The following is a 12,760-nucleotide window of genomic DNA, read 5'->3' on the forward strand; positions in this document are numbered from 1 at the left end:
AACACATGCTTTACTACCTTTGTAGAAACTTTTCACTGCTTGCAACAACCTTCCACCAACTCCATATAACCTCATCACATTCCACATTGCTTCCCTATCAACTCTATCATATGCTTTCTCCAGATCCATAAACGCAACATACACCTCCTTACCTTTTGCTAAATATTTCTCGCATATCTGCCTAACTGTAAAAATCTGATTCATACAACCCCTACCTCTTCTAAAACCACCCTGTACTTCCAAGATTGCATTCTCTGTTTTATCCTTAATCCTATTAATCAACACTCTACCATACACTTTTCCAACTACACTCAACAAACTAATACCTCTTGAATTACAACACTCATGCACATCTCCCTTACCCTTACCCTGGGGGTACTTTTAAAGGGATTATATGAAATCAACTGACAGTTCAGTGGTTTATAGAGATGGAAGACCAGTGCCATTGGCTTACCCAAGTGAGGAGTAAAAGTAAGGAATTTTTTCTTTTCCTTGTGTTTCATTATATTATTTCATATTCATGTTTTCCATGTGTATTTTTTAGTTTTACTTATGTTTTCATGTCATGAAATGTATTTGTGCTGTATGATCTAGATTGGGACTTTACTACTGCAATGGCATAGGTGAGTGTCTCCAGTGCTAATGTTGTGTTCTGGCTTACATTAAAGCTTGAGTTACAACGCCTTGTAGGAACAGATATTCGTGGTAATAAGAGAACTTAAATTATTGAAAGTTTTCTAGTAATTGTTTGATAAATGTTAACAAAGGGGGACGTTAATCCCTTCTCAGTTATAGGGACATGACAACTTAGGGCAAGTTATTTTAGAGGCACCTTAGTTTTGGACATACAGTATTCTATCCTAATTTTGTTCAACAGAAGTCAAAGCATGTATAATGGCTGATTTGGCATTTGACGCCTTGGTAGAGGTAACGGGGGTCTCTAGGGCCTTCAGCCCCCTCATCATAATGGGTTGCCATTATTGGTTAGGCTAGGACATATTTTAGTTTTATAACACTCAGGCAGGAGCAACCAGATCGGTGGACACATCCAGAAAGACAGCATAAAAGATGTGATTGAAACTCCAATTTATTCCAACTCAGAATACTTACCTCGAACTACTTTCTTGGGAGTATCTGGGATCTCCTCCCAACCGATCAGAGTTTTGTGTAGTTTACCCCTAGTCCCGTTTTCTATGAGGGGTAACCTCAGGTGGAGTGGAACATGCCCTGAGGCTATCCCCCAGGTCAGAGAGCATGCTTGCTCAGGTCTCGATCTCCAGTAAGTTCTCTGGTCGCGTCCCCGACCCCCCTTTTTGTGTCTTTCGAGGTCCCCACGTGGACCCATTATTATTATCATTACTACTACTATCCTAGCTACAGCCCTTTTTGGAAAAGCAAGATGCTTTAGCCCAGGGGCTCCAATAAGGAAGAATAGCCCAGTGAGGAAATGAAATAAGGAAATAATAGCTGAAGAGAACAATTTAACAATAAATCATCCTTCCTACCCTTATCCTCTGTGTTTGTCGTGTAGGGGCAGCTTATGTTCTCCTACAGCCACGTGTCTGGAGTGTGAGTCCTGGAACGTGGTGCAGTGGGTGCGCTTCGGCACCAAGAAGAAGAATGCGTCCAAGAGGTCTCATAGGAAGGAGAGGCTCTCCTCGCCTCTTACTTCTCCCGATGCCTCGTCGAATGGAGATTCTTTATACAGCCATCTTCCCCTACCCAGAGTAGGGGACGAGGTAAGTCAGTTGTGGGGAAGTGCCCATTGCTCTTCCCCAGGAGTCAGGAGTGGGTGAGGTATAGCACCAAGAAGAAGTAGGCGACGAAGAGGTCGCCTAAGAAGACTAGCGCCCCTTCCCCCCTTGCTTCGTCGGGCGTCTCGTCTGACAGAGCTTCCCTACCACCCTCCCCTACCCAGAGTAGGGGACGAGGTAAGTCCGTTGTGGGGAAAAGGGTCGCTGCCCTTCCCCAAGAGTCTGATCTTCAGGATAGTGGGGTTGTGGCGTCGTTCCAGACGAGTGAGGGGCTTGAGGGAGGGGCGGGAGTGTGTTGGGAGACGGAGTCCTGGTGCAAGCAGGCCACGTCTCCTCTGATGACCCCCATGTGGGGGAAAAATGTCCCTAATTCTTCTCCAGCCTCTTTGGCGTGTTTTTCAGTCACTTCTGCAGCCGAGGACGTCGCCGAGAAGGAGCCTCCCAAGACGGGGGGCTGAGGAAGCTCAGCAGAGGCACCCGACGGAGGGCCTCATCATGGCAGGTTCCAGTCGACAGGCGTAAGTCCGCGAAGGGTCCAGCTCCATCCGCACAGCGGAGAGAGTCGCCCCTTCGGTCTGGCAGTCGGGTCCTGACCTCCAAAGGCCACCTAGCTCGGCACGAGCGCAGTGGACCCAGGACGGAGGCCCCCGTACCGACGGTGATGCCCGCCCTTCGACGTGAACCCCGACAACCCTACAGCAGGTTCTGGCAGACCGGCATAAGTCCTCCAAAGGCCACCTAGCTCGGCACGAGCGCAGTGGACCCAGGACGGAGGCCCCCGTTCCGACGGTGATGCCAGTCGACAGGCGTAAGTCCGCGAAGGGTCCGGCTCCATCCGCCACGCGGAGAGAGTCTCCCCTTCGGTCTGGCAGTCAAGTCCTGAACTCCAAAGGCCACCTAGCTCGGCACGAGCGCAGTGGACCCAGGACGGAGGCCCCCTTTCCGACAGGCATAAGCCCGCGAAGGTTCCGACTTCTCCTGCCCAGCGGAGAGAGTCGCCCCTTCGGACTGGCAGCCTTGTCCCGGCCTCCGGTCCTTCGATGGCCAGCCCTGAACGAAGGAACCAACCAGCCAGCACGGGGAAGCCCGTGGGAGCAGGAGCTCCATCCTTCCAGCGGAGGTAGCTGCTGGATCGACTCGGCAGCATGGCATCCATACTCGGTACCACGACTGCTCCATTCAGGATTCGTGGTCAACCGCTGGTATGCCAGGGTACTCACACCCCACGTATTCCCCGGGAGGGGGTAGACCCATGACGGCTACCTCCGTCCCAGTGGCTTCATCCGTGATGTAGACAGCCGCTCCATCGTCCTGGCCAGCCCCATCCAAGCATTGGCAGTGGCCACTGACACACCCATGATGGCTCCATCCGTGATGGAGCCAGCCGTGCCATCGTCCTGGTCAGCCCCATCCAAGCATTGGAGGTGGCCGCTGACACACCCGTGACGGCTACCTCCGTCCCGGCGGCTCCATCCGTGATGGAGCCAGCCGTGCCATCGTCCTGGTCAGCCCCATCCAAGCATTGGAGGTGGCCGCTGACACACCCGTGACGGCTACCTCCGTCCCGGCGGCTCCATCCGTGATGGAGCCAGCCGTGCCATCGTCCTGGTCAGCCCCATCCAAGCATTGGAGGTGGCCGCTGACACACCCGTGACGGCTACCTCCGTCCCGGCGGCTCCATCCGTGATGGAGCCAGCCGTGCCATCGTCCTGGTCAGCCCCATCCAAGCATTGGAGGTGGCCGCTGACACACCCGTGACGGCTACCTCCGTCCCGGCGGCTCCATCCGTGATGGAGCCAGCCGTGCCATCGTCCTGGCCAGCCCCATCCAAGCATTGGAGGTGGCCGCTGACACACCCATGATGGCTACCTCCGTCCCGGTGGCTCCATCCGTGATAGAGCCAGCCGTGCCATCGTCCTGGTCAGCCCCATCCAAGCATTGGAGGTGGCTGCTGACACTCCCATGACTGCTCCATCCGTGATGGAGCCAGCCGTGCCATCGTCCCGGCCAGCCCCATCCAAGCATCGGAGGAGGCCGCTGACATGGCAGGGTACTTAAACCCCACGGATCTCCCCGGAAGGGGGTAGACCCATGACGGGTACCTCCGTCCCAGAGGCTTCATCCGTGATGGAGATAGCCGCTCCATCGTCCCGGCCAGCCCCATCCAAGCATTGGAGGTGGCCGCTGACACACCCATGATGGCTACCTCCGTCCCGGCGGCTCCATCCGTGATAGAGCCAGCCGTGCCATCGTCCTGGTCAGCCCCATCCAAGCATTGAAGGTGGCTGCTGACACTCCCATGACTGCTCCATCCGTGATGGAGCCAGCCGTGCCATCGTCCCGGCCAGCCCCATCCAAGCATCGGAGGAGGCCGCTGACATGGCAGGGTACTTAAACCCCACGGATCTCCCCGGAAGGGGGTAGACCCATGACGGGTACCTCCGTCCCAGAGGCTTCATCCGTGATGGAGATAGCCGCTCCATCGTCCTGGCCAGCCCCATCCAAGCATTGGAGGTGGCCGCTGACACACCCATGACGGATACCTCCGTTCCGGCGGCTCCATTCGTGATGGGGCCAGCCGTGCCATTGTCCCGGCCAGCCCCATCCAAGCATCAGAAGAGGCCTCTGACATGGCAGGGTACTTAAACCCCACGGATTTCCCCGGGAGGGGGTAGGCCCATGACGGCTCCATCCGTGACAAAGGCAGAGTGGTTTTTCCCCGAGCGGGTCGAACGGGGCTATTGCCTCTCCAGTGCCTGCCTCGGTGGCCGCTGGAGAGGGAGCCCCGCACCTTTGCCCAGTGCCTCTTCGGCTCCGTCCGCCCGTCGGATGTAGAAGTTGGCACACGTAATCTTTCCCTTGCCTTGCCCCCCGTAGGGGAGCTTCGACTCCTCAGTTAACCTTCAGACCCTCCTACTCAGACTCCAGGAGAGGGCGTTCAGGCCGCGGCTCTCGAAGGAGTTAGGAGGGGAGGCCCCCCCCTACTCCTGCTGTCGCCTCAGGTGGGGGGATGCCTCAAACGATATTGGCAAGCATGGCGGGACCACGGAGCGGATCCGGGGACCGTAGCAGTACTAAAGGAGGGGTACAAGCTTCCCTTCCTAGCGGACCTCCACCTCGGATCCCAGATCAACAGGCGGAGTGGTTGGCATCCAGAGACCCCTGGAGAGTAGCAGTATTGCAGGAAGAAGGCTCGGCAATGCTGGCGAAAGGGGCAGTAGAACCAGTCGAGAACCGAGTCCAGAGTTCTACAACAGCCTCTTCCTGGTGGAAAAGGCGACAGGGTTCTGGAGACCTTTCAGCCCTCAACAATTCGTGTACAACACCGGCTTCAAGATGGACACTCCAAAGTCGGTCCTAGCGACCTTGAAGGAGGAGGACTGCTGAGGTCCATAGGCCTCAAAACCGTCTTCTTCCAGGTCCCTGTTCATCCCTCCAACAGGAGGTTCCTAAGGGTAAATTGGAGTACCAAAACATAGCAGTTCAAAACCCTATGCTTCAGACTGTCGACAGTCCTCAGGGCTTCACGAAGGTCTTCTCAACAGTTTCAGGCTGGGCGTACGAACAGGACGTCCGCCAGATTTGGTACTTAGGTGACTGGTTGTTGCTTTCAGTCCCAGAGGAAGTACTGAGGGAGCAAGACGAGAAGCTCCTGCAGTTCTACAACGTCTTGAGTATCATCATCAACCTGGAGAAGTCCCGGCTGATTTCCTCCACCAGGATGACCTACCTAGGGTTGGTTCTAGACTCCCGGATGGCGAGGGCCTTCCCCTCCGCGGAGAAACTGGACACCCTGAAACAGATACTCTGGCCCTTCCTGTCGGACCAACCCAGGAGAGCCAAGGTCTGGCAAAGACTGAGAGGACTCCCCGCACTAGATAGTCCTGGTGTCCCTAGAGACGAAGGAAGTCCTGGGGTGGTAGCAATCGGAACGAACACCCTCAAGGGAATGCCCTTTTCTGCCGACCCTCCGGAGATGCTCCTGTTCACTGACGTATCCAAGGAGAGATGGGGTGCTCATCTTCTCGACAAAATGGCAAAAGGTAAATGGGAAGTCGAGGAGACGAACCTGCACATATACGTGCTGGAGATGAAGTTCATACAAAGAGCGGGCCTAGAGATCGTCCATCTACCCCAGGGAAGCTCCGGGGATCCGGGGTGCGACAACGCCACGGTGGTGGCCTACGTGAAAGAGCAAGGAGGACTGAAGTCGAAGGAACGGTGCAATCTCACGATGGAGTTCCTAGAATGGGCTGAAGTGGAACAAATTAAATTTTCAGCCAGGTTCTCCGGGGAAGAGGAACGTCCTGGCCGACGGCCTCAACTGGAAGGGTCGAGTGGTAGGGCCCGAGTGGTCCCTACACCCAGAAGTGGTCAAAACCCTCTCCCTGAAGTGGGGCTCGCCGGTGTTCGACCTCTTCGCCACGAGACTAAACGCACAGCTCCCCGTGTTTTGTTTTCCTGTGCCAGATCCAGCGGCAGCGTTCTAGGATGCCTTCCAATGAGACGGACGGCTAACCTCTGGGTGACTTTGGTAGCGCCCTGGTGGCCAGAGAGGAAGTGGTTCGCGGATCTAAAGGAACTGGCATGCCTTACACCTGGGACACTTCCAGACAGACCAGACCTTCTCCGGCAGCCTCACTTCCAGAGGTTCCACGAAAATCCTTGGTCCCTCCTTCACGTGTGGAGGTTATCGAGCGTCTCCTGAAAAAGGAAGGATTTCCATCGAGGACAGCATCAAGGATGGCAGGGTACCTGAGGCGTTCGTCAGTCGAGGTGTACCAGGCGTAGTGGGCTACTTTTTCTAAGGGTTGCTCCTCGAAGAACATCAGGCCATTAGGGGCCTCCATTCACGAGATAGCAGACTTCCTGGTCTATCTCAGGGACGAAGTGGGCATGTCCATCCCAAGTCTTCCTCCTGAAGGACATAGGCCTGGGTGCCTCCAGGTAGATCTCGACGCTCTTCAAGAGCTTCGAGCAGTCTTTTTTCCCCCAAGCCGTTAGTGCCCCAGGGGGATGTGGCTAGGGTACTTGAAGTTGATTTTGGAACCTCCCTTCGAGCCTCTAAAAGACATTCTAGACAAGGAGCTCACCCTCAAGGCAGTCTTTCGTTTAGCTCTGGCATCAGCAAAGAGTAGGTGAGATTCCTGGCCTGTCGTACGAGATCTCACACTCGAAGGGCTGGCGAGATACTACTATCAGATTCTTACCCTCCTTCGTAGCCAAGACTCAGAATCCAGTTGTTTGGGACCCCAAAATGGAATTGTTCCCAGTGCCAGCTATCCCTCGCTCGGACTACCCGAGGGACTTGCAGTATGGCAGTATTTAGAAAGGACAGCTAGACTTCATCCCGAGATCAAGAGTCTGTTCATTTTCCTCGGGACTGTGAAGGAGCCAGTCTCCAAGAACACTTTCTTCTTCTGGATAAGGCAAGTGATCGTCAGGCCCTACAGTAGTGCAGGGGTCCCCTTTCCAGGAAAGCCCAGACCCCACAGCATTAGGAGTCTAAATGCTTCTTTGGCATTTGAGAAGAACATGGCAGTGGGCCAAAGCCTGCGGGCAGGTACTTGGTCTAACCAGTCGACCTTTACGGCTCACTGCTTGAAGGACTACTCGAGAAAGTCCCTGGGCGGGTTCTCGCGCAGTCCCGTCATTTCCGCGCTCCAAATGGTTTAAGGGTGTAGCCCCAGTGGTAACTGCGGGTAGCGAGTCCAAGAGACACAGGTTCCTTCCTGAGCCCCTTGTTCTTCCTTCCCCTATTCCCTTACCGGAAATGACTCGGGTAGCCCCCTGAAACTGCCATGGGATACACTATCATTGGAAGGACATGTCTCCTAGGATTCTTGCAGAAGTGAGTTACATAGACACTAAGATGGTTTTTTGCGTAGTTTTCCCTTTGTTCTCGTGTTTTCTTTGAGGTCAGCAGAACCTAATCTCCTACCTAGGTTCCTCTTCTATTCTCGTCACGGTCTCTAGGTCCTGAAGGACACTCCCACCTCCTAAGGTATAAGTCTCCTAAGAAAGTAGTTCGAGGTAAGTATTCTGTGTTGGAACAAATCACAAATTTTAGGTAATTTGTATTTTTCCTAACAATACTTACCTCGAACTACTTTCGGGTAATGGCCCGCCCATCCTACCCCGAGTGCTTTGCTGGACTTCATAGATACCTAAGCTATCAAGAACTTACTGGAGATCGAGACCTGAGCAAGCATGCTCTCTGACCTGGGGGATAGCCTCAGGGCATGTTCCACTCCACCTGAGGTTACCCCTCATAGAAAACGGGACTAGGAGTAAACTACACAAAACTCTGGTCGGTTGGGAGGAGATCCCAGATACTCCTAAGAAAGTAGTTCGAGGTAAGTATTGTTAGGAAAAATACAAATTACTTAAAATTTGTGATTTTTCATACCTGACCTGACTTGTGTCTGCCAATCTACGAAAGATATATACATTTAAGGCGATCTAGGAGCAAAGACCACATCTAAGGAAAGCTAGCTTATGCTAGGAATCTGTGGATGTGCATGTTTGTATGCATTTAAATCTAAACTTGATGCAAGCTTTTGAACTAAGTGTTTCAACTTGTCATTGATACAGTACTATATTTATTTAATTATGTTAAGGAGCATAAAATGGATCAGAAAATGGTGGTCAGGGTGGTCCTCCACGAATGGTAAATACAGTCTGACGGTATGCTATTTGAAGATTAAGTGGAACTGTGATTTCCAGTATTGCATACAGTATTTAGATATTTAATTACTAATTAATTTCAATGGATTAACATTTGAATATGTAATTTTCAAAATTATATTATTTTGATATTTTTTTCACTTACACCATTTAGAGATTACTTTATACCCGTATTATATTTGAAGGATATGTATAAATATTGCCTAATTTGTTAAAATGTAAAAGTAATTAAGTTTGGTAATTTACTTACACCACATTGTATTCTGAAGGAAGATGAAGCTCAAACGCACCCACGGAAAAGGTCGTAAATGGAAGAAGGGCCAGAGCTGTGTCTCCAATCCTGAAAATTCCAAGCATCGTGAACTTGCCAAGGGGAGATTTTTTCAAAAACTGGATGGTAAGTGTTAATTTCATTATTAATTCTCAAGTAGACATAATTTTGTTTATAGTTTATTGATTTTTCCATTTAGATTTCATCTATTAAAAGGGTCATAAGCATTATCAGGGAACTAATTTTGTCATGTCAAATGTTTGTTCCTATCCAAATACAAACTATCATCCTTTGATATGAGTATTACATCAGTGAAAGTGGAATAACCCTAAGTCAGCTAGACACTCACTTTATACTTTGGCCACAAGTAATACACATGCTCTTGCTGCCTCCCAAATTATGGACATTTTAAGGTTTTGCTTTCTCTTTCTGGGTTAAATGGATAAGTGTAGACATGCTCTTGTGTTCGAGTATACTGGGATAAATTAAATGAAGAGCCTTGCATGGTGTATAGGCTCTGCCAGGTTGATAAATTTTATCTGATATTTTGTCTTTTATCTACGAGTGTTAGGAGTCGTTTATATATAGTTTTGCACATAATTCTTTATCATCATTATAGTTAAGTTTGTTTTCAAGTGTGATGGAACTTTTTATTGCTTTTAATTCATATTCTGTCTGGAGGTATAGAGCAAAATTCAAGATCAGTGCATTTTGGACTTTGCCACTGTTATCTAATGTATAGTATTGCAATATTCATGGACTATAGGGGAATATTGGAGACCTTACAGTTGTTTCCAGACAGTACAATATTTTATTATGCTCAGAAACTTTGGTTTCCTAAGTTAGACACTTGTCTGAGTTACTTTTTTCCAGGTTTTAAGAAACCCATCATTTTTAAACCGTATGCAATTCCTAGGGCAAGGGGAATGGTGGTGTGTATTATAGCTGAGTACCCTACTTCTCATAGTCCTGCTAAGAATGTGGATGTCATCAGGTTTCAGAGTTAGCAATGGAGGTCTTCGTGGACAATACGACTGCCATCTCTTACCTGAGGAACCAGAGGCTAGGACTTTGTCAGTCTCTTTTAATCAGGAGACCTGGGCAGTCTGGCTTTGGTTCCCGAGATCATCCTATGTTTTCTCAACGTCATGGCAGATACCCTTTCGAAACAACCAGGTTCAGGGGTTAGAATGGACCATGTGTCAGCAAGTTTTCGACAATCTGAGGAGGATGTGGTAGGAAGGATCGCTTTGTTTGACACCCCCTTGAATTTTTAGTGTCAGATTTTCTTCTCTCCCTTCCAGGATCCTCAGAGCGTCAGTCTCGATATTTTTTTTGCAGAATTGGGAAGGTCTCCAGCAGCATGCTTTGCCTCTGTTCTTTCTGGTGAGGGTCATCCTCAACAAGACGAGGGGGACCAGACATCTGACAGTAACCCTTCTTGCTTCATTCTGGCCCCAGAGGAAGTGGTTTCCTGGCCAACTGGAGGTTCTTTTAGAGCCTACTGTTTGATTGTCAGAGAGGACCAATCTTCTCAAACGGCCCAACTTCCACCAATTTCATCAGGGGCTCCACATGGTTTGTCTTCATACCTGGAGACTGTCAGGAGGTTCTCCAGACATGGTTTCTCTTCAGTCTCTCCAATAAGTTGTCTCTAACCGGACATTTTTCCACTCGTCAAAGTACCTGTACAGTATGCATTATTGGGAAATGGTCAATCTTTAGACGTTGCCAGGCTTGAGGTCATTCATGCTCTAGGCTGTCATTCGATGTTGGCTTGCCAACAAGACAATAAATTGGACTTAATGCGCAGTCTTCCTGAAAACGTTCACAGTAATTCCTATCGCATATGCCATGTCCCTTGAAGATTTACTAAAGATGTTTGAAGCGAAATTATACGAGATTTATACCTCTCGTCCTCAGGGATTTGGTTCGGTCCATTTCCGTCTCTTGACTTGGAGTACAGTTGTTTCTCCTTTTGTGGGACATCATCAGGGTGCTGCAGGCCTTCAGGTCTTCCTTATGAGCCATTAGAGGCATCTGATTTGAAGCCTCTAGTCAGTGAGCTTGAGGCTCTCTCCTGCCATGTTGGTAGTTTGGATCTGATTTTGCCTTATCTTCCAAAATTTGTCACGAAAACAGAGACAATGCTGTATTCCATTCCCAGGTCTTTGCCGTTGAAGTCCTTGTTGGATTTCGTGAGCAACATAGAGGTTGAATTAGTGCTTCGTCGGTAGAGGGCTATATCCAGCTACTTGTGGCGTTTGGCCTATGTTTCGTGCTGTCCTCGCCATTGGTTTGTGTCCCCTTGGAAGGTCTTGAGACCATTTTCTAAAAATAGTTTGTCCATCTTCTTGAGAAACTTAATCTGTAGGATCTGAGGTCGATCTTAGTGCTCTGGAAGGCCAGATGCCAAGAGCTTATAGTGAGACAGCTGTCGTAATGTTGGTGGCTTTTATAAAGAAGTCCATCGCTAGTGTGTTTGAGGCAGTTGCTTGATGCTCAAATTTTGTTTTCACATCCTTTTACTTAGAAGATGTCTTGTTGGTTCTTGGCAACCTTTGCTCTTTGGGCCCGTTGATGGCGGCTGGGCAGATTGTAGACTGGAGACTTAGTCTTGGCCTCCTCCTCCAGTGGGGTTAGGCTGTCTTTTTTATGTATATAATATTGAGTTAGAATTAGGATGCCATACTTTTGGGTTTAGTATGGTTAGGCTCTGTATAGCTGGTCATGGTCTCAAGCCTCAGCTTGTGGCATTTGGTTGTATCAGCCATTACTGTGGTCATAGACTTAACATTATCATCCCTCCCCTCTTATTGGACTTTGCTTAAAACCAGTTGGACTTACTCTGAATTCTTCATTGGCCTTTGTGGGTACAGTTTGTGGCAAACGGGTAAGAATTATCAAGGTTCAATTGGTTTTCTGTCCTTTCTCGTGTTTGGAGGTTCAGGGCTAGCTCAATGATGCAGGTACCGGGTAAGTATTATTAATTAAAAATCCCATTTGTCTACCAGATTGTTTCGTTTAGAAATAATTTGTAAGAGAATTTTATTTGCAAAATGTTTTTCCTAAGAAATTTTCTTAGCATTTTTAATTTTTATTTGTTCCGTAACCGAAATACAAACCACGCTATTTACAAAGGGTTATTACTTTTAGCGTAGCTGAAATGGCGAGCCATTAGAATTTAACGAGGGTGTATTACCCCCGCGCTAGTTAGCGGGGGGGTAGGGGAGTGGTAGCTAGCTACCCCTCCTCCCCCTCACACACAGGTGAATACTCACTTTCACTTTTGGCTCGGACTGTGACAGACGTCTCTGTCTTGGTCCTCGCTTGGCAGCCATTGTCTGTTTTGTCTTTACTTAATCGCTTACTTTTCTTTTACTCAATATATATGTAAACATGTTTTCATGTTTGTATATATATTTGAGTATAGAAATAAGTAAGTTTCCTTTTCAGATGTGTGTGTAGTGTACGATATCTACGTGGAGGCCTCGGCAGTTAGGCCACCACGGCCTAATTTTATGGGTTGCGATCGAGTTTGACTTCGGTCTTTCTCTCTCTCTCTCTCTCTCTTGAGGTCGTTCACCCTTTTACTATGTTTTACTACGCCCTTGTAGCTTCCTTCCCGTGTGGGTGGGGTTGCTACTCCGTACATTTTGTCTCAATTAGTTTATGAATCTAATTGTAGTTGTTAATTTTTCAGCTTGTAGAACGATTCCTTTCGGGGTTTTCGTTTTTTCTTTAGTGTTCATTCATTTTTAAATTACATAATTACATAGTTACATAATTATAATTGTTATAATTCTGTTTTGGTTACAGCTCTCCTTCCGCGAGTGTAAGTGGTTGTGAGGGCACGTGCCTGTTGTGTAATTCTTGTTCCTTTTCCTCGGGATTCCTCTTCGGAGCCTTCCCGGGGGAATGAATGTGTACTAATATTATTTGTTTTATTTTTTTACAGTTACCGATCTAGTTCGTTTCTGTAATATAGCAACGGTGTGAGCTGTCTGGTTGAGTCCTGGGGATTCGGCTGTTGCTGCCTCCCCCCTTG

At 49.1% G+C, this 12,760-nt stretch overlaps 1 protein-coding gene across 2 annotated transcripts in view; it reads left to right on the forward strand.

Annotated features, from left to right (window-relative positions):
• LOC137617158 (RRP12-like protein) overlaps positions 1 to 12,760 on the forward strand; it is a 148,497-nt gene that overhangs the window by 13,470 nt on the left and 122,267 nt on the right. For both annotated transcript variants that reach the window (XM_068347013.1, XM_068347014.1), the window contains exon 2: positions 8,711 to 8,838. In XM_068347013.1, coding sequence (XP_068203114.1) covers positions 8,715 to 8,838 — 124 coding nt within the window. In that variant the 5' untranslated portion in view covers positions 8,711 to 8,714. The remainder of the gene's footprint in view (positions 1 to 8,710; positions 8,839 to 12,760) is intronic.

This window comes from Palaemon carinicauda, chromosome 23, assembly GCF_036898095.1.
Source record: "Palaemon carinicauda isolate YSFRI2023 chromosome 23, ASM3689809v2, whole genome shotgun sequence".
Lineage (NCBI taxonomy): Eukaryota > Metazoa > Arthropoda > Malacostraca > Decapoda > Palaemonidae > Palaemon > Palaemon carinicauda.